Source organism: Hylobates moloch, unplaced genomic scaffold (genome assembly GCF_009828535.3).
Source record: "Hylobates moloch isolate HMO894 unplaced genomic scaffold, HMol_V3 SCAFFOLD_36, whole genome shotgun sequence".
NCBI lineage: Eukaryota > Metazoa > Chordata > Mammalia > Primates > Hylobatidae > Hylobates > Hylobates moloch.
In genome coordinates this window covers 160414-183422 of record NW_026652311.1, presented here as the reverse complement: position 1 = coordinate 183422, position 23009 = coordinate 160414, and the positions used below count along the sequence as shown (strand labels likewise).

Below are 23009 nucleotides of genomic sequence, written 5' to 3'. Positions count from 1 at the left end.
TAATTTTGAGTAACAGTTCACTAGAAGTATTACTAAAACTAAAAGTGTCTTTAGACCCTAATATATCAGCAATTTAGAAGGATAACTCAATGCAATGTGCTTCTTTTTCTAAGGCTAAAAATCAGAAACCAATAAACAACTTACAATTCAGGGTCTTTTGTACTTTGTATAGAGTTTTCTTACTACAGTCTTAAAACCTAAAGAAAATGCTGACGAAGAACAGGTCAATGAGAAAACTGCAAGATACTTAGAAACACAAATACATTTTTATTTACTGATAAGTGCTAAAATTTTAATCAAAAAAGAACATGTAACTGAAAAACAGTAAAGAGTTTGACAACAGACATATAAGTCAGATCCCTTCATTCAACTAATTTGCATGTATAGCTTCCTATTACAAACTTTACCAGTGCTTAGTCTTTAACTGTGACTTTTTTTTTTTTTTTTTTTTTTTTTTTGAGACGGAGTCTCGCTCTGTCGCCCAGGCTGGAGTGCAGTGGTGCAATCTCGGCTCACTGCAAGCTCCGCCTCCCGGGTTCACGCCATTCTCCTGCCTCAGCCTCTCTGAGTAGCTGGGACTACAGGCGCCCGCCACCACGCCCAGCTAATTTTTTTGTATTTTTAGTAGAGACGGGGTTTCACCGTGGTCTTGATCTCCTGACCTCGTGATCCGCCCGCCTCGGCCTCCCAAAGTGCTGGGATTACAAGCGTGAGCCACCGCGCCCGGCTAACTGTGACATTTTTAGGCAAAATAGTCAATAGAGAATGCACATTGATTTTAAATAAAAAACTAATTCCTCTGTGTCCTCTTTAAGATGAAAACATTAATTTTGAAAAGGAAATAAATAAATAGTGGCTATTTACATTAGAAGTAGTTAATGTCCATTACCTCATGAGAAAGAAACTTTCCATCACCTAACGGCTTTCCAGTTGATGCCTCAAAGAGGAAGATTACTTGAAAAAAAGTAGAAAATTAATTAATGTGTTATATTATAATCTTTACTGGTAAAATTCAGTGAAACTGTTATAATCCTTATGAGAAATTATTTAACTCTCTAGACCACAGAGAGAGCAGCAGCGTCCAATTTTAATTTATTAATGTGGTCACATTTCTTATGAAAACAATAAAACTGAATACTTCTTCCTAAAACACATTCCCAAATTAGAATTTTTATTAATGGTATGGCATCAATGCTCCATAGGCTCAACAATGGGAAGTCCAAATGTGAATGTAATTTATAATTCTGATAACTTTGATTTAAACTAATATAACACCATAGTGTAGAGGCCAAAGGAAAACTTCCTCTTTGTCTTTTGAAGGTTAGCTGAAAATCAACTCACAAAAGGCAGATTAAGAGTAGTGGTTCTCCCAGCACGCAGCTGGAGACCTGAGAATGGGCAGACTGCCTCCTCAAGTGGGTCCCTGACCCCTGACCCCCGAGCAGCCTAACTGGGAGGCACCCCCGAGTAGGGGCAGACTGACACCTCACACGGCCGGGTACTCCTCTGAGACAAAACTTCCAGAGGAACGATCAGGCAGCAGCATTCGCGGTTCACAAAAATCCGCTGTTCTGCAGCCTCCACTGCTGAGACCCAGGCAAACAGGGTCTGGAGTGGACCTCTAGCAAACTCCAACAGACCTGCAGCTGAGGGTCCTGTCTGGTAGAAGGAAAACTAACAAACAGAAAGGACATCCACACCAAAAACCCATCTGTACATCACCATCATCAAAGACCAAAAGTAGACAAAACCACAAAGATGGGGGAAAAACAGAGCCGAAAAACTGGAAATTCTAAAAAGCATAGCGCCTCTCCTCCTCCAAAGGAATGCAGTTCCTCACCAGCAACGGAACAAAGCTGGACAGAGAATGACTGACAAGTTGAGAGAAGAAGGCTTCAGACGATCAAACTACTCCGAGCTACAGGAGGAAATTCAAACCAAAGGCAAAGAAGTTAAAAACTTCGAAAAAAATTTAGACGAATGTATAACTAGAATAACCAATACAGAAAAGTGCTTAAAGGAGCTGATGGAGCTGAAAGCCAAGGCTCGAGAACTACGTGAAGAATGCAGAAGCCTCAGGAGCCGATGCAATCAACTGCAAGAAAGGGTATCAGTGACGGAAGACGAAATGAATGAAATGAAGTGAGAAGGGAAGTTTAGAGAAAAAAGAATAAAAAGAAACAAACAAAACCTCCAAGAAATATGGGACTATGTGAAAAGACCAAATCTACGTCTGATTGGTGTACCTGAAAGTGACGGGGAGAATGGAACCAAGTTGGAAAACACTCTGCAGGATATTATCCAGGAGAACTTCCGCAATCTAGCAAGGCAGGCCAACATTCAGATTCAGGAAATACAGAGAACGCCACAAAGATACTCCTCGAGAAGAGCAACTCCAAGACACATAATTGTCAGATTCACCAAAGTTGAAATGAAGGAAAAAATGTTAAGAGCAGACAGAGAGAAAGGTCAGGTTACCCACAAAGGAAAGTCCATCAGACTAACAGTGGACCTCTCAGCAGAAACTCTACAAGCCAGAAGAGAGTGGGGGGCCAATATTCAACATTCTGAAAGAAAAGAATTTTCAACACAGAATTTCATATCCAGCCAAACTAAGCTTCATAAGTGAAGGAGAAATAAAATACTTTACAGACAAGCAAATGCTGAGAGATTTTGTCACCACCAGGCCTGCCCTAAAAGAGCTCCTGAAGGAAGCACTAAACATGGAAAGGAAGAACCGGTAACAGCCACTGCAAAATCATGCCAAATTGTAAAGATCATCAAGGCTAGGAAGAAACTGCATCAACTAACAAGCAAAATAACCAGCTAACATCATAATGACAGCATCAAATTCTCACATAACAATATTAACTTTAAATGTAAATGGGCTAAATGCTCCAATTAAAAGACACAGACTAGCAAATTGGATAAAGAGTCAAGACCCATCAATGTGCTGTATTCAGGAAACCCATCTCACATGCAGAGACACACATAGGCTCAAAATAAAGGGATGGAGGAAGACCCACCAAGAAAATGGAAAACAAAAAAAGGCAGGGGTTGCAATCCTAGTCTCTGATAAAAGAGACTTTAAACCAACAAAGATCAAAAGAGACAAAGAAGGCCATTACATAATGGTAAAGGGATCAATTCAACAAGAAGAGCTAACTATCCTAAATATATATGCACCCAACACAGGAGCACCCAGATTCATAAAGCAAGTCCTCAGTGACCTACAAAGGGACTTAAACTCTCACACAATAATAATGGGAGATTTTAACACCCCACTGTCAGCATTAGACAGATCAACGAGACAGAAAGTTAACAAGGATATCCAGGAATTGAACTCAGCTCTACATAAAGTGGACCTAATAGACATCTACAGAACTCTCCACCCCAAGTCAACAGAATATACATTTTTTTCAGCACCACACCACACCTATTCCAAAATTGACCACATAGTTGGAAGTAAAGCTCTCCTCAGCAAATGTAATACCAAGTGGACACTGGGGGCTGCAGCAATGCAAAGATGAACTGAATCTAGAAATGTTCCTCTCAAACCCTCTGAGGCACAAAATACCAGTAAGAACTTTCTGTCTGCCCATGACAGACTGCAGATGGCTATAGGGCAGATTCCCCGGGAGGAAGGCCCTACACATAGCTGGAAACTTGGACTCATGCCAGTAGCCCTGGAGGGCTACAAAAGGGTCCTGACATGAATAGATGCCGAGTCCGCACTGGGCTTTGCTTAATCAGTGGTAGCCTGGTAAATACTGAGGGAACTATAAAAGAACGAGCAGAGAAGATAATGCATTGATTTGGACCACCTAGTCACATTTCGTCAGACCAAGGAATATACTTTACAATCCATAATGTCCAACAACGGGCAGAGAGATATCTTCCCCAGAGTAATGGTTTGGTAAAGAATCAGAATGGCAAGTTAAAACAGTGGTTTTCTAAAACAGAGGAAAGCATGAAGAACTGGCTTGCATGCCTGCATGAGTATGGATTCAACAAGAGAGAAGCAAAGAGATAGATTCCTGCACTACATAGATTCCTCTGGTTTTTTTTTTGTTGTTGTTGTTTTTTTGAGACAGAGTCTCGCTCTGTCACCCAGGCTGGAGTGCAGTGGCACAATCCTGGCTCACTGCAACCTCCACCTGCCAGGTTCAAGCGATTCTCCTGCCTCAGCCTCCTGAGCAGCTGGGATTACAGGTGCACACCACCACGGCTGGCTAATTTTTGTATTTTTAGTAGAGACAGGGTTTCACCATGTTGGTCAGGTTGTTCAAACTCCTGACCTTGTGATCTGCCCACCTCGACCTCCTTTTGTTTTTTTGACGGATCTCAGGGAGAGGGAGAGGAGAAAGGAGGATGCTGGTATGGCAAAACACTTTCTTCTTTCTTCCTTGTATCACCTTCTCCTACCTGACACCATGGTCCCAAGACCAGGGCTACCACTACAAATGCCAGAAGCAGAGATGGTTCCCAAGAAAGAAACCGTAACTATACTTTTAAGCCTTAATGTCAAAATTCCTAAGGACCTGATAGGATGGGTTGTGCCTTCACTCCATCTGGAGAATTTGGGTTTAATAGTGAATGCAGCTTTATTGGCTGGTAGCGGAAATAGCCTGTTTGCTCTATACAAATGGATAGGAGAAATAATAGCTGAGAGTAAAGAAATGAATAAATGGGTTATGCAGTAAGTAAAATATTACATTAATGCTTCAAAAGAGGCTCAGAGCAAAAGAATGGTATTGTTTCTTAGCTTAATTATAGCTGATACATGAAAAGATGAAGCCATATATTGCTGAGAACTCTCCTGCTTGGAACTTGACAAACTTGAATGGAATCCTATAAACCTCAGAGGCCTAAACTTGAAGACAACTTGGTCACAGAACATGATGATGGACTGCACTAATTATTAATGACTAGTAGAACTCTAGTAATGCGCTAGTGCCTTCTGACTCTTATTTTACAATATGGTATAACACTGGAATTGTTGGTAAGAGTATAATACTGATAGTGATGATCAAATGTACTGGGAATGGAATTAAAAGCCTCCTATCTCTACCCAATATTGATTCCTCCAAACATTAGGCACATTCATGCTGGTCCTATTGACAGGAATGATCCTTTTGCCATAAGGGATCCATGGTCATAGGCCAGGGGGTAGTCTGTAGTTTAATAAATAATTTGTCTGGTCTTTGTCCTGGGCTCCTGGCAGGTAGCTTCAAAAATGCTTGGAATTTTCTGAGTGATAGAAGTGCCTTTGTTATCCTAATAAGGTGACTCTGGTGAGCCCCTAGATAGCTTTAGGATAGTGGCTGGTCACCAGAAAGACCAATCTCATGTTCAGAGGGTTGAGTACTTTCAGCCCTCCACCCCACTAGCAACCTCTTGAGAAGGGAGCTGGAAACTGAGTGCAATCACATGGCCAATGACTTAAATAATCATGCCTAATTAATCATGTAATCAAACCCCAAAAGTATTCTCTAGACACCAAAGCTCAAAGCTCAGTGGAGCTTCCTTGTCGAACACATTGATGTGCCAGGAAGGTGATGTACCCTGATTCCATGAAGGCACAGAAGCTCCAGGCCTCACCCAAGGCCTGCCCTTTTTAATAAAATTGTAATCATAAATATGGTGCTTTCCTGAGTTCTGACTCATTCTAACAAATTATTAAACTTAAGGGGCTGATGGGGTCCCCAAATTTTTAGCCAGCTGGTCAGAAATGCAAGTGCCCTTGGGAACCCCCACCCCCACAAAACTAGCGCTGGCATGTGAAGCGAGGTCAGTCTTGGCAGGCCTTTGTCCCTAACTTTTTTTTTCTTTTTTAGAGACAGGGTCCTGTTCTGATGCCCAGGCTATGGTGCAGTGGTGTGATCTCAGCTCACTGCAACCTCTGCCTCAAGAGGGCTCAAGCTATCTTCCCACCTCAGCCTCCCAAGTAGCTGGGAGTACAGGGGTGCACCACTACGCCTGCCTAAGTTTTGTATTTTTTGTAGAAATATGGTTTCACCATGTTGCGCAGGCTGGTCTCAAACTCCTGAGCTCAAGTGATCCACCCATCTTGGCCTCCCAAAATGCTGGGGTTGCAGGCATGAGCCACCATGTCCAGCCAACTTTTGGCATCACACTAACTCTGAGTAATCAGTGTCTGAATTGAATTGCAGTATATTCAGTTGGAGTAGAGAAAGATTAATTGCTAACAAGTGAGATTCTCCATAAGTCATCAATACGGTGTTACAAATTTGTGGCCTTATTGTAAAATATTCAGCTCAAAGTTCCAGAATATCAGAGAACTACGGAGAAGTCTTGAAGAACCTATATTTGTCACAAACACTTGCGTTGGGAGCTAAGCTAAGCTCCCAGTCTGAGAATTTCCCTAAACTCTTGAGGGAGGCTTTCAGAACTATCCTCTCCATATCTCCAGTAAGCCCCCTAATTTTTAGAGTTAGTGGAGGAAAAAGCATACACGCAAATAAGGTGCAGTCTGTAAAATAATTGTTTAAAATAGATGATTATTTTAGCATCACTTCTAAAGTGTTTTTCTTTTTAAGGGCTGCTTAGCAATGATTTATCTAACTGATAGTTGGGGAGATCAGCTCCTGTAATAAAACAGGGCAGATATTTCAAGATTAAATATTTTCCAAAGATAATCAAGAGTTGATTTTAAGACAGACAGAATATATGTTTGGGTCAACAGGTAAATGAAAAGATGCTCAATGTCATTAATCATCAAGGAAATGCAAATCAAACCATAATGAGATACCACCTCAAACCTGTTAAGGCTATTGCTTTAAGAAGACAACATGTTGGTGAGGATGTGAAGAAACTGGAACACTTGCCCACTTCTAGTGAGAAAGCAAAATAGTACAGCCACTGTGAAAAATATTATGAAGGTTCCTCAAAAAATTAGAATAGGCTGGGCATGGTGGCTCATGCCTGTAATCCCAGCACTTTGGGAAGCTGAAGTGGGAGGATCGCTTAAACTCAGGAGTTTGAGACCAGCCCGGGCAACACAGTGAGCCTTGTCTCTACTAAAAATACAAACATTAACTGGGCATGGGGGTGCCTGCCTGCCTGTAGCCCCAGATACTTGGAGGCTGAGGCAGGAGGATCACTTGAGCCCACGATGTTGAGGCTGCAGTGGAGCACCAGTGCACTCTAGCCTGGGCGAAAGAGTGAGACCCCATCTGAAAAAAAAAAAAAAAAAAAATTGAAAATATAATTACCCAGCAATCCCACATCTGAGTGCTTATCTGAAAGAACTGAAATCAGGATCTTGAAGAGATATTTGTATTCCCATGTTCATTGCAGCACTGGTCACAATAACCAAGATGTAGAAACAACCTAAATATCCATTGACAGATGAACAGATAAAGAAAATGTGGTGTATATGTACAATGGATTATTATTAGTCTTCGAAGAAAAAAGGAATACCTGCAATATGTAACAACATGGATGAACCTGACGGACATTATGCTAACTGAAAAGCTAGTCACAGAAGAACAAATACTGCATGATTCCACCTATATGAGGTATACTAAAATAGTCAAATTTATTGGAACAAAAAGCAGATCCGGTTGCCAGAGGCAGCAGGGAGGGGGAAATGGGGAGTTGCTAATCAAGGGCATAAAATTTCAGTAATGCTAGATGAGTAAGTTCCAGGTATCTGCTGTCTAACATTGTACCTATATTGTATTGTATTCTGTTAACACTATTGAACTGTACCCTGAAAAATCTGTTAAAAAGGTAGATCTCATGTTAACTATTTCTATCACAATCAAATAAAAATAAATTTCAATCCTAAAAAAAACTGCCTGAAAGCCACTAAATAGATATGAAGTATTCATTAAAATCATGTAAGTATTTTTAAATTTCACCATATAAAAATAAACTTTTGGTAACTTTTGATGTAACAGCTCAATTTCCCTCAGATTTATCTCCAAACTTACTATAATAGTTCTGGTCCTCACCACATACATTCTAATTTCAGCCAAAGGAGTGTCTATTGCTCATACTTCTCCATCCCTACCACATTCTTTACCTGTATATTGTTATTCTATCTGCCTGGCTTTCTCCGAGATATTATTCTATCAACAATCCCCACTTTCTCCTGCACCTTTATACTGTGGTTCATTCTCAGCATATAAACAACTCTGTTATCATCCTCACTAAAAAAAAAAAAAAAATCACTATTACAATTCTTTGCCTTTTTTTAACCCTAAACTTTGTGGAACAACAGTTATTCCAGTTTTTACAACTCCTACCCATTCTTCAACCTATGACAATTTGCTGTTCAACCTTACTACGCTGATAGAAAGCCTTTTCCTGGGTCACCAATGACCCATATGTTGCCAAATCAAAGACTATTTTTAGTCCTCACTCTAAGACTCTATTTTCAGTCTTGACCTCCCAGCAGCACTGACGCTTCTGACTATCCTCTCTGTCTTGAAACTCTTATGTGGGCTACACGTAACATTGTTTCCTCCCAGTTCTCTTCTATTTTGGATCATTCCTCATTCTTCTTTGCTAGCTCCTCCTTATCTGACAACCCTTGATCTTAAGGTTTTGTTCTTTGCTGTCTTTTTACTATAAATACTTTCCCCGGTATCATTTAATTATACAGCATCAATCACTATTTAAATAATGATAATTCATAGTTCTCTATTTCCAGCCTCAAACTTTCCCTGATGTTGTGAAGTAGGTAAAGTTGTAAAAATTGCAGGAGATGTTCTATTGAAGAAGCCTGGCACAAATGCTGCCTCTGCCCCTTTCTCTGTTTCACCAAGGCTTCTCTTAGTCTCAATCGTAACAGTGGTATTGGTAGCTGCTGTTTACTCTTTTGAAAAGATTGTTGGGAAAAAAAAAACCAAGAAATTATTTTGATGATTCTCTTTAAGTAATTCTCAAATTACTCCAGCCCAAGATTAATAAACAGAGTAATTTTATATGACAGCATATGAATAGGATTACAAGAAATTAAAAGATAGAAATGGCGTAAGACAGAAGTGGCACTGAGTACTCAGCAAAAAAAATTGGACAACATATATAGATTACAAAAATGCTACAATGTGTATAACATGAAATTTAATTCCAGAGGATCGCACTTAATACATTATTAGCTTTTAGTAAATCATAGGATGTTAAGTTGGAAGTCACCGCTATATTCACCAAGAAAAATCATGTTGTAACATTTAGTTATCTTCTAAGGTTGCCAATTATGAAAAATAAAAAAAGAAAAATACTATAATAGAATTTTTAATTAAGTAGGAAAACAAAAACGTAAAATTTTTGTCTTTCATTTAAAAATGCTTTGGGTTTAGCTAAATCCTATTATTTTCATAGCTATGCAAACTAATAAACTTTTTAAACAATAGCAGCCTTCCATCCTTTTTCTGACTATATATATAAAAAGCTGGGGATATGTGGATGAACTCATCTACTTTTTCCACAACTGTAAGTGCATCTGATCTATGGGAGGCTGGTCCTGTTTTTCAGTGTTAACATGTAATAGAAACTGGCAGAATGAACAACTAAGGAGCTGTGAGTTGAAATAGTTGCTTCAAAACATGAGTAACTACTCCCCAACTTCTAGACATTTGTTTCAAATAATCACCACACTAATATCATAGCATATCTGTGCAAAGTGAATAGGGAGAAGAAGGAAAGTGAATAGGGAGAAGAAGGAAGGCAAAAACAGCAGCTCTAGTACTTAATCACCAAAAGGGGTACTCAAACCCACCCAAGATCTAGTTATGGAGCACCTATTATAATACAGAGTACTACACTTAACACAAAAATAAAGAAGCTCCCAAATTAGGAAGGAACCAGTGATATCAGCTACAGATGGCACCCTTCTAAGAGTTAAATACATCGGGTACTTCAATTGTGTTTCCTATTGTTAGCATTTACCTCTATTTAGCCATCAATAAATGCTAATTTTTTTAAAAAAGGAACATACAAAATATTTTCCCACTCATTTTATGTTCTACAATAATTTTATTTTAGTCTTTTGAGTTTATATTTACAGCAAAACAAAGTTACATAATTATCTTGTTTAACAATAAAAACTTACATAAGTAAAACAGATAATTTATTGGCATATAAATTCATATTTCTGTAAATGTTAATAATTCTTTCTAGCTTTAAAATTCTATCAATTATCAATGGATTAAAGAATAATGAAATATGTTCCAGATGTGAATTAACTACAGAAAATTTCAGAATAGGGTATATTCAGTTGGGAACACATATACTGCCATGCCTTGCTCAATGATGGCGATATGTTCTGAGAAATGTGCTGTTAGGCAATTTATCATTGTGTGGACATCATGGAGTGTGCTTATACAAACCTAGACAATATAACTTACCATACACTTAGGCTATATGATATAGCCTATTGCTACTAGGCTACAAATCTACACAGCAAGTTACTGTACTGAATATTATGGACAATTGTAACACAATGGTATTTGTGTAACTAACCACATCTAAACATAGAAAAAGGTAATGCACTATGACATTACAATGGCTATGACATTACTTGGTGATAAGAATTTTTTAGCTCCATTATAATCTTATGGTATATGCAGTCTGTTGTTGACTGAAATGTTGTTATGCAGGGAATGACTGTACTTTATTAAAGCTTTTATCTAAAATATGTGGTGTTGAATAAGGAAAGCATAGACCACTCATAGTGATCACAGGGACTTTCAATCTTAAGTTTATTGAAAACAAAAATCTGGCTTCCAAATTACTATTATTTTTACAATTTATAGTTATCTTAATTCTGTCTGCCATCTGGATACTATATTTTTTTTTTTTTTTTTTGAGACGGAGTCTCGCTCTGTCACCCAGGCTGGAGTGCAGTGGCGCGATCTCGGCTCACTGCAAGCTCCGCCTCCCAGGTTCACTGGATACTATATTATTCCATTCTCTTTTCCTCTTTTTTAGCCAAAAAGGAAGTCCTTTACAAAAAATTACCAAAAGTCTTCTCTCAGAGAAGGCCTAAATGAAGAGATAGAAAAGCTCTATTTAGGAGAGTTATATTTCCTGCCAGTATAAGAGGTGCTATTATCTGAAGTACAGAAAATTAAAAATTAGGACAGTTTCTAGTTCATGAATTAGGTCTTCCATGGTGTGAACTAACACAATTAACATTCAAGTCAGATTTTTTGGTAACAGTAATGTACAGTGTTTCATAATATATATTAACAGAGAGAAATAATTATTTAATATTTAATATTTTTCGCTAGGTTTTTGGGATCACTCACTCTTAACTTTCCTCTTACCTCACTGGCTCCTCTTCCTTTTATTCATCCCTAATTACTGATGTGCTGTGTTTGGTCCTCTTCTTTGTGTACACTTACTTCCCAGGTGATTTCATTCAGTGTTATGACTTTAAGCACTAGCAGTATACCAATGACCACCAAATTTATATCTCTAGTCCCAACCTCTCTCCCAAGCCTTGGACTTGTTTATCCTATTGTTCACTCTCATCCCTGCTTGGCTGTCTAAGAAAGATTTAAACACACCAGGACCAAAATCAACTCTTGGTTTGCAGACCGACACCCTCCAAATGACCTCCTTCTCCGTCTTCCATCTCATTTACTCAGGATTAAAACCTATGATAATATGCTTGCCTTCTCTCTTTCCTCCATGCCCACATCTTCACCATGGCCAAGTCTTTACATGATCTGGTTCCTGCCTATCTCCATGTTGTCCTCTCCTCCCACTCTCTACCTAGCTCATTTTGACCCAGTCACATGGCCTTCTAGCAGTTCCTTTAACATGCCAGTTACTCCCACCTCAGAATCCTTGCACTTGATTGTCTGTCATTCCCCTGCCCCATCTTCACAATGCTTTATTCTCTCACCCTGCACTAGTTTTCTTCATAGCATGTATCATTATCTGACAATTTATATTTATTAAATTTTAATTTTAATTTGCTAATTTTGTTCACCATTGTATCCTGAACTTCTAGACTAGTAGTTGCCACATAGTAAGCACTCAATAATACTTGCTAGATGAGTGAATCTGTGATACACATATGCCCTAATAAAATGGTTTCATTGTACTATGTAACCCAAAACACCTGACATACTTATATTTATTTATAATTACTAATGTGGCCTAGATTTTTAAACAGAAAATTTAAGTTATTCATACCTTTCTTTCAATTAACTTAAAATATGAATTTAAAAATATAAACGAATTAAATAGTTCAATGAAGTGCAATATTTACTACGTTACCAAATGAAGAAAAAGGAATATTTAAAAAGATAAAAAACTTAAGCATTAATATACATTTTTAGGACCACAACATTAAGTTCAAACTCTCTACCAGCAGCTACTGAATATATAAAGATTTTTTTCCTGATTACTGATCTTTGATGTTGTGACAATATCTGTTTGTTCTATTAACTGGATATAGTATGACAACTTTAGCTGTTTAATTAACTCATGTTTTGAAAACAAATTAGAAAGCTCATAATTCTTTTTCTGTAAAGTTGATGTATTGGTAGATAAGAAAATGTAAGTTAATCTGTGAAAATTTTATAGTGTTAACAAATTTCATATTTGACAGGAAAAATTAAAAAAATATACTTACTTTTTTCATCAGCTTTGTCTCTTATTGCTATGGTATCATTACTCAAAGATACAGTCTGTGCATTCAGAATATCTGTTCTCATTCCAGGAAATTTTGGAGATGAAATAAAGCGCCCTTCATATGAATGTAAATAGATACTACTACCATCTATAAGAAGAAAATGTCTAAAAAATAAAGAATAGAAATAGATTCTCAAATAAGAGTATATTTTATTTTCGTTTTTATATTACAGAATAGTTTAACCTTGGGAAAAAAATCTAAATCTTACAATTAATATAAATGTGTAGATATATAAGGAATAAAACATTTCAAGCACTGAAAGCCAGCATTGGTTGTTTTGGTTTGTTTTCTGGGTTTTTGTTTTATGATGAAGTAGGAGAAGAAAAATGAAAATGTCCATAATCACCACCCTATATACACTAATATTCTGACTTCTTTTACATTATACCCACAATTCATTTCCTTTCCTAAAGAATATTCTATACAAAGGCAATCAAAAAAATCGTATAATTTACAATAGTCATTTTAATGCCAGGTGCTATTTGTTTCATGAAAAAGTCTTAATATATATTTTATAACTAAAGATTATGCTAAAAATAATTAAAGATTAAATAGTCGTTAAAGTCTAAAGCAGTGAAAATGACTAAAAAAATTAACATTAGGGCAAGCATTTATTAAAATAAGGCAGCTGTGACTTTAAAATCATATGGTGACTATCAGTATGTATTCATATCTAAAAACTCCTATTTTTTTGCCACAGGGTCAGATTCATTTGCTATGCTGACAACCATATTTAAGGCACAGGGCTCTCTGCAGTTAATTTTTTATTAACTCAAAACATAAATATTTTATGGCTGTTATATTTTTCCTTTGAAAATTTACAAATACTGTACAAAATAAATCAAGCAATACAGAGAAAACAAAAGACCTCTTGAGATCCTGCCTCCATAGAGATAACTACGGCAAAGTATGAACTTCCAGAACTTTACTAACTCACTCATTTCCTGATATACATTTGTTTCAAATTACTCACTGTTTTAAAGAATGTCTACAGTGTATATACATCTCCATATGTCTGCCCTACTTATTTCCTTAGTACAGCTTCTAGAAGTGAAATTACTGGATTAAAGAGCATACATTTAAAATTTTTAAATATATCTTGTTTTACTGGCCTTTGAAAAGTTGTATTGATTTACACACATACTATGGCTATATTGGTGTGCCTGTTTCCTTAATGCTGAAGACATTATTACTTTTCAAAATCTTATGTTTAATGTTTTAAATATCCTTGATTCAGAACTGGTTCTTGATTTAGGAATTGCTAAATGTTCTTTTTTTGCTATGGAAACAAAAAGGAAATAAATGCCAAAACCAATGAAAAATTAGTATCTAATGAACACCAACCACATACACTTCAATTAAATTAATACTTGAGGGTTAGTAGGTAGTTTATTTAATTGAAGGGTTTGGCCCTTACATACTAGTGTATGGTCATACGTATTGGTTTATGAAAACAATATTTGCTAAACTTGACAAAGTGACATATATTAGTATATATTCCTTTGTCTCAGTCTAAACGCATTTTCTTTTCCAATAAGACATTATAGCTTTTAACCTACTTGTGAGTAAACACCCTGTTTGAAGGGGCAAACATCTCTACATACATAAATAAGACCAATGATAGGCAGTAACTAAATTTTTTAGCTATTTATGCCATTAATATATGTCTTTATTAACAGTATATTCAATAAATACCTTTATAAATAATGTATAAATGAATTTATTTGGAACTGTTAGAGTAAAAAGCATTTCAGAAACCTGGTTTTTTAGATAGCCGATATCTTACCTTTTAAATGACAAAAATGACTTATTTTTAAAAATTTATGATATAACTAAATAATTGATACATTTCAATTTCATTAAATAGATAACATAAAATTTGAAATAACATTTTCTTGGTCACTCAAGGTCATCAATACGGTGATCACATTTTTCACTAACTAACTGGTAACTTTGATACTCATAAGAAGCTGTTGGTGCACAGAATCATTGTACTACTCAGCTACACAGTTCCGTGCTTTTAGTTTTCTCCATGTTCCCTTGCCAGGCAGCTACTTTCCTTCTTGTCATTGTGCCAGCCTCTAACAGCCCACCAGTACCATTCTTCTTCTGGTTTTCTATTTATAAAAAGCTGTGGGCTAGAAAACCTGATAATAAACACTATTAAGAGTTGCCTACATGATGAGGAATGAGGAATAAAGCACATGGTTTTGGTGCAAATGTTTTATGGGTAGATATTTTAGGTAATTGTCGATTATATTTTCATAATTTTTAACAAGTGTTATTGGGTTGTAGCTGTCTAAGTCTTCCTCTGATTCAGTAGGCTATCACTGTACTCAAGAGACTAACTGACAGTTTTCAAGGAAAAGTGTAGGTTCTTGAGTAATAGCTATTCCTAATTTACTCCAGTTAATTGCCTGGCATTTCTTAGCCCTGTATACACTGAATGTCTTAGTAGAGAAAACTAGTTTTCAAACTTCAGGTCACAGCCCAGTAGGCCCATGAAACCAAAGAGTTTCAACCAATATTTAAAATAAAGCAGAAAAGAACAGAATAGAAAATAGGGGGACTATGAGGTAAAAACTCTTTAATAGTTATTTACCTGTGTTGCTCTCATTCTCTCATGTCATTACTGTGATGTTTACTTGTAATGAGTTTATTCTCATCACTTAAAATAAATAGCTTTAAAATTTGTTTTAATTTCTAATATCGTAAATGCTGATATATTTAACCCACATATAACTCTCAATAATTTTCTAAGAATGTTAAGAAATTCAGAGGCTAAAATGTTTCAGAATCACTGATTTAAATAACTTATTTATTCTATTCTTTTTCTTCTAAAATGTAAAATAGAAACAGATTGGTTCTAAATGACTAGTATACCATTCTTTTAATTGGATGTTTTTATTAAAGAGTGCTTTAATGCTATTTATTTTAACCCCAGGTCCAATAGTTAAACATATTACCTTTCTGCCTGCAGAATTAAACTAACAGTTCCTTCTCTGAGATCAAATATAATTGGTGTGTTCCAGTTCTTCGTGCTAAAAGACAAGTAAAATGGATATTTATTAACATTTAAAATACCAAATACTTTTAAATAAGTAGATTGGTATTCATTCTAAATAAAGTTACTTCAGTTTCATAGCAATTATATACATACTTTTATTACAGCACTTGGTGCATTGTTCTGAAATTATTCACTTATATGTCTGTATCCCCAACTAAAAAGCAGAGACTCTGTATTCCCAGCAATTAGCACATAATAGGAATCCAATAAATGTTTACTGTAGGTATTACAACATGTGAACTGAGGAATTCTAAGTTTGAGTTCTGCCATTTATTGGCTCTGTGAGTTTGGGCAAGTCATCTAATGATTCTCATTTTAAAAACAGTAGCAGCATGGCATAATGAAGAGATGATAGCTTTTTGTTAGACATATCTGAATGAGAAATATGGTTTCACCACCTGTCAGCCACTTGATTTTTTCTTTTTTTTTTTTTTTTGAGATGGAGTCTCGCTCTGTCGCCCACGCTGGAGTGCAGTGGCACAATTTCAGCTCACTGCAAGCTCCGCCTCCTAGGTTCACACCATTCTCCTGCCTCAGCCTCCCGAGTAGCTGGGACTACAGGTGCCCGCCACCATGCCCGGCTAATTTTTTGTATTTTTAGTAGAGGCGGGGTTTCACCGTGTTAGCCAGGATGGTCTAGATCTCCTGACCTCATGATCTGCCCGCCTCCGCCTCCCAAAGTGCTGGGATTACAGGCATGAGCCACCGTGCTGGCCCACTTGATCTTAACAAGCTTAACCTGCTAAGCATTAGCTTCCTTATTTGTAAAACGGGGATAATGATGACTTACATTGTGTCTGGCAAAAGACCTGTTATAAAGCAGGTACCAGAAAAACAGAAACTGTAATAATAGTAATATGATGAACATGATTATTTTTCCTGCAGGCCTCCCAGTGTTATTGTTGGGTTGAAATGAAAAGATTTCTGTGAAGCATTCTGTAAACTCTAAAATACTATATAAATGTAAGCCATGAACATGCTTATTGAATAAATGGATTAATAAATGAACAAACAAATCATTTTGTTTTTATAGGGTAACATGAATCAAAGATTGGGGTGGGTAAAGAGAACATTTACAAACAGAAAAACCCATCCTTAAATAATAAAAATCATTCCACAGTTTAAAATAAGTTTTATTACTTCTATATATTCTGAATTTCTCTCAGTAATTTTCATAATGCCAATTCTCTACCTCAGATTAAATCTCATGTTCAAATCCAGAAAATGAAGGAGGGAAGGGGAAGGAAGCAGTGAGTAAGCAAACTGGTAGGCAACTAATCTTGGCTAATGCAAAGAATCTGATAATCATTTCAGTAAGTAAATACATGGACAAAGCAAAATAACAAATAAATTACTGCTAATAATTAGTGATTACTAATTACTGATTTAGTAATTATTAATTAATTTGGGGTTCACAGATATGATAAAGATATATGCTTTTGTACTTTAGAAAAAATATCACAAAATACTTTATTAATTAACCTTCATTCTTTGTCAAGAGAGTTGGTAAGAAAAGTAGTGATTATGTGAGGGTTTAATATCCCCTTAGAAAATATCTGAGATTTCTGACAACTGAGAGATATATAAATGCCATGGAAACATAAACTCCCTAAGCTATAAATGCCGAATAGAACAATAATATTTTCAATATAATTATCTGAAAAATCAAATGAAAATTTAATGTAGAATGCTTATATATTGTTTTCTTTTTCTGGAACTTCTTTTCATATAAACCAGTAAATTACTTGCATGTCTGTTTTTAAAATTATATTTTTATTACTAAAAAAGAGCCAACAGTTATTAAGAACTTGTTTTCAAATCCCTGCTTTCCTTTAGTAACAAAGTCAATAATCTGATGTAAGGTAAGTTATCTAATCATTCTCTATGTCCTTTAGCTTCAGCTTTCAAATGAGAACAATAATAAACATGAAAGTATAACAGTTGCTCAATAAATGATAGTCATTATTATCTAAAATGCTAGTAGGTTTTTAAAACTTTATGAAATACGTTTTGGTGGTGATTCATTCCCACTACTGCATCCTTGCATTTCATTACCACTGCTGCATCCTGGTATTAATATTTTGTACCTTAATAAATGTCTTGACAATGAAAAAGCGGAGGCAAGGTTTAATCACAAAAGAAGAAAAGCAGTTTTACATTTGCCACACATTAACTTGTAAGGGAAAAGTAGAGTGACCAAAAAAATTAACAGCTGCTAAACTTTGGGTATTTTTATTTTTATTTTTATTTATTTATTTATTTATTTTGAGACGGAGTCTTGCTCTTTCTCCCAGGCCAGAGTGCAGTGGTGCGATCTCGGCTCACTGCAAGCTCCACCTCCTGGGTTCACGCCATTCTCCTGCCTCAGCCTCCCGAGTAGCTGGGACTACAGGCGCCCGCCACCGCACCCGGCTAATTTTTTGTATTTTTTTAGTAGAGACAGGGTTTCACCGTGTTAGCCAGGATGGTCTCGATCTCCTGACCTCGTGATCCGCCCGCCTCAGCCTCCCAAAGTGCTGGGATTACAGGTGTGAGCCACCGTGCCCAGCCCAACTTTGGGTATTTTTAAAGGCAACTTCTCCAATACATGTAACACCTAATGATACCAATCCTACAGATTCAAACATTATATCCTTGCCACTATAACTAGTAGAATAATGGGGAAGTTATTATGGGGAAATTAAGAGCCTTACCTTTCTTCAAACAAACACTGAACTGAAAAGATCTCTGTTTTCCCCCACCCCATGAAAATTAATTATTCAAACATCTATCTACATTAAAGTGATTATATGATTTTCTCACATTCTATAATCCCTTCCCCACATCTCAACTGCTTAGCTTAGTATCTTTTTTGAATCTTCCCAAATTCTTACTGTTCCTCTTTCACTCTCATGTAAGGGAAAAAAAAAAAAACTCACATAAAATTAAATTGCTTATTTCTTTATCCACTTGCCTCTGTTTTTTCTAGTTCATTACTCCAGATTTGGCTATTCGTCACAAACTGCAGATTCTGATTAGTAGCAGGTTTACACATAATGAGTGGGAATTTTAAAATATATAGTTGTAGCAGTTGTTAATTAAGTTAAATACCTTTGTGTTGTGTACTACTACACTTGGATACCAAGATGATGCTATACTTTATATATTTTAATTCATTTATTCATTCAAAAGTATTTATTAGGTACCCACAACATGTTGGGCACTGTGCTAGGTGCTAGGCATACAGTGGTGAATGAGACACATATAGTCTCCATCCTCAATTTTATATTCAATGACTAAACTATAACTACATAATGTTATAAATATAAGGACAAAATTTTTTAAAAATCCTTAACTATTTCTAATTCTTGAAAGTATTATAGTGGTTATGTGAGTTTTCTGGATAGTTGAGGAATTAACCGGTAGTATGCTAGAGCCAGCCTGTACTAGTTATTAAATTTTCAAGAATTTTGTAAGCCAACTGTTTAATAAAGCCATTATTTATTATTTGAGACAGGGTCTCACTCTGTCATCCAGGCTGGAGTGCAGTGGTAGGATCACAGCTCACTGCACCCTAGACCTCTTGGGCTCAAGCAATCCTCTAGTCCCAGCCTCCTGAGAAGCTAGGACCACAGGTGCGCACCTCCACACCCAGCTAATTCAAAAAATGTTTTCTAGAGATGGGGTCTCACTGTGTTGCTTATGCTGGTCTCAAGCCTCTGCTCTCAAGCAATCCTCCTGCTTTGGTCTCCAAAAGTGCTAGGGTTACAAGCATGAGCCATTGCGTCTCGCTTGTCTATTAACTGTTGATGTACAAACCTCGTTAGATCTATTTTCACTGCTGTAAGTTCACTTTCTCTCACTTCCTGGTTTGAAATTCAGGATAGCTGAGGTTTTGAGAAAGTTAAGCTTAAACCAAACCACGCTGATGTGAAATCCTGAAAATAAACTCCTCAGCACAGACAGACAAAACCCTGAATTTTTAAGAAATGCAAGATGCTTACGAGAACACGTAACATTGAAGAGACGTTGAAACAACTAAGTGTGCATAGTTGAAAGATGCTTTAATGACTCTATCACGGAATTCCAGTAAATCCACTGCATCATTAAGAACATTACGAACCTAAACAAAGAAAAATAAAATACCAATAAACATTATAACATATCCAAATTTTATTTAGATAAGTTAGCAAGATTTTGAAACACAAAAAATTAAATGCACTACTGATTATCTAATCATATAAAAAAGAATTTAATAGAAACTAGGCATAAGATAGCATACCTAATAGTAAAAAACCAACTGACAAAGTATAGATACAGAAAATCTCTAAGAAATAAGAAGAAAAAGACCTACAGAGATTTCTAACTTGCAAGCCAAACTTAATGATGTAGCAATGGAGTGATATAAAAAATATTCCAACACTGCGATATAGTCAAAGGAGGGTGGCATATTGAAGTTGGAAAGATTCTATGTGATTTCTGCCCAAAATGGTAAGAATATCTCTTTTTGGTGTTAGATTTTACTTTAAAATATACATTCTAAAAGAAGAGACAGAATTGCTTTAAAAATCAAAAGTGGGGTAGGAGGTATTGGTAAACAAACCAATTGCATGGTGAAGAAGCCAAGCTGCAGGGAGTGGGGAAAGGTATTTCCATATGCAAAAACACAAAGACAGTGTCTAAAAAAGCCAAGCAGCAACTAACAAAGAGAGATTTGCTTATGACAGTCAGATTTATCATAAAATTTGTAACAGACTATTTTGCAAGGATTTTAATATTTGGCAGTATTGGAAAAAAATCTTGAAGTTGATGAACAAACTGCAAGAAATTAAGAAAAATGTTGAGCAAGTTAAATTTACCTAATCTCTGGTCAATAACAGAATGGGAATGGCAGTATAGTTAAAAGGAGAAAAATATAGGCAAAAAAAAGTAATTATACCTAGAAATTAGTATTACTTTAAGTTCTCCTCAAAACGTTACCATTTTTCTAAATATAATGTGATAATTATAATATTAATGAACAATGAAAAGTATGGAAAGAAAAATAGGAAGGTAAATCAAACTTCTTATAAGTACTTCAAAGAAGTACTTATGCCTACCAGGCACTGCCATGATCTAAATGTTTGTGTCTTAAAAATTCCTATTTTGAAACCTAATCACCAATATGACAGTATTAGCAGGTAGAGCCTTTGGAAGGTTGTGAGCCCTTATGAATGGGATTGGTGCTCTTATAAAAGAGGACCCAGAGAGCTGCCTTGCCCATTCCACCAAGCATGGACACAGCAAGAAGGCACCATATATGAATTAGAAAGTGGGCCCTTGCCAGACACTAAATCTGCTGGCACCTTGATCTTGGACTCCCAGCTTCCAAAACTGTGAGAAATAAACTTCTGTTTTTTATAAGCTACCCAGATTATGGTATTTTGTTACAGCAGCACAAACAGAATAAACAGGTATGTTATTTTTTTTTACCATCTGCTCTCTAACTCCCATCTCCACCAAAATATTGACCCAGCAATCTCATTTCTAGAGTTCTATAAGCAAAACTATAAAATAACATATGCACAGACTATCACTACAGCACTATTAGTAATAGCAAAAGACTGGAAATAGCCTAAACGTCTATTGATAAGGGACAGGTTGTATAAACTATGATATAGTCACACAGGGGAATATTATACAGCTATAAAAAGGAATAAGGAAGATCTATAGATGCCCATGAGATGTAGTAAAGTGAAAAAATGCGCCAGGTGTGGTGGCTCACGCCTGTCATCCTAGCACTTTGGGAGGCCAAGGCAGGCGGATCACAAGGTCAGATCGAGACCATCCTGGCTAACACGGTGAAACCCTGTCTCTACTAAAAATACAAAAAATTAGCCGGGCGTGGTGGCAGGCCCCTGTAGTCCCAGCTACTCGGGAGGCTGAGGCAGAAGAATGGCATGAACCCGGGAGGTGGAGCTTGCAGTGAGCTGAGATCGCGCCACTGCACTCCAGCCTGGGCGACAGAGCGAGACTACATCTCAAAAAAAAAAAAAAAAAAAAAAAAAATGCAAGATGCAGAACAGCGTGTATAGTATGATACCTTTTATCTAAGAAAGGGAAGAATATGAACATATATGGATTTGCTCACATTTAAAAAAAAACAAGAAATCTTAAACAGTATTCAGTAACATATTATTAGAATAATACTATTGTTATTTTCAAACTATATTTTGGGATATAATGTTTTTAGGAACCAAAATTTTCTGGTCAGAGAGAGTTGCTCTTAAAAAATCAAGAGTAAAACTCTATAATCTCAAATTTAAATCAGAAACCTCAGCATAAACTCGTGATGTATTTTTATCGGTCAAAAACAAAAACATTTCTTCCCAGTGTAGACTCAAGTAAAAAGAAAAACGAAAAAAAATTTTTGTCTAGAAGTAATGATCAAATCAGTAGCAATGAACACATGTTATTTACAGATCTGATTGTGGTCTATAAATAACATTTCCCTCCAAAAGGAGCAAGGCCTTCATGGAAAAATGGTTGATTCCAAGTCTAGATGGGAAATGTACAAAAGAAGCCTGAAACATCTTGTCACACCAGAAAGCAAGGAAGCTATTGAAATCAGTCAAAAGAACATAGGAGCCAACTGGCCAAAGATGAGACAATTTGAGCATTAAAGAAAATAACCACGATGGGTTGAAACATACAGAAAATGTTAAAATCTACAAGTTTATCATGATAACATCAATGACAAGAAAAAAGAAATTTACTGGGCATGCTAGGAAACCAACTTATTACTTGAAAACTGGCAAACAGGAAAATAATTCAGCATTTGTTACCACTCCCCACAGGGTAACCTAATGGTTGAGGAGGCAAACAAAGTCTTTTATAGGAGAATTCTAGCTAATAAATGTGGAAGGAATGACAGAATTACAATGTTACTATTTCACAACCCCCAGTGAAAAATAGATCTAAACAACTATCATTAATGGCAGCTAAAAACATTAAGGTACAAAACCCAGTGTGAAACTATATGATAGATGAATCAGATTTATAATACCTGAACACACTGATCAAATCTTAATATCAGTAAAAGAGAGACAAGCAGACATATGCGCCTCCTGATGTGATGCAACAGGAAGTGCACAGCATCACCTAAGGCTCTAAACCCAATAACCAGTCTAGAGGAAACACAGGATAAATGAACATATTAATTGTAACCAAGGCTGGGCGTGGTGGCTTATGTCTTTATTCCTAGCACTTTGGGTGGCTGAGGTGGGCAGAGTTCGAAACCAGCCCAGG

The 23009-nt window shown here is 36.3% G+C and overlaps 1 protein-coding gene across 3 annotated transcripts in view; it reads right to left on the bottom strand.

Moving 5' to 3' along the window:
• Positions 1 to 23009, bottom strand: part of LOC116463446 (intraflagellar transport protein 80 homolog) — a 148981-nt gene that overhangs the window by 28260 nt on the left and 97712 nt on the right. For all 3 annotated transcript variants that reach the window (XM_058434625.1, XM_058434626.1, XM_032146558.2), the window contains 4 exons: positions 19727 to 19845; positions 15643 to 15717; positions 12617 to 12780; positions 890 to 954 (listed from right to left, as the gene is read on the bottom strand). In XM_058434625.1, the coding sequence (XP_058290608.1) occupies positions 890 to 954; positions 12617 to 12780; positions 15643 to 15717; positions 19727 to 19845 (423 nt within the window). The remainder of the gene's footprint in view (positions 1 to 889; positions 955 to 12616; positions 12781 to 15642; positions 15718 to 19726; positions 19846 to 23009) is intronic.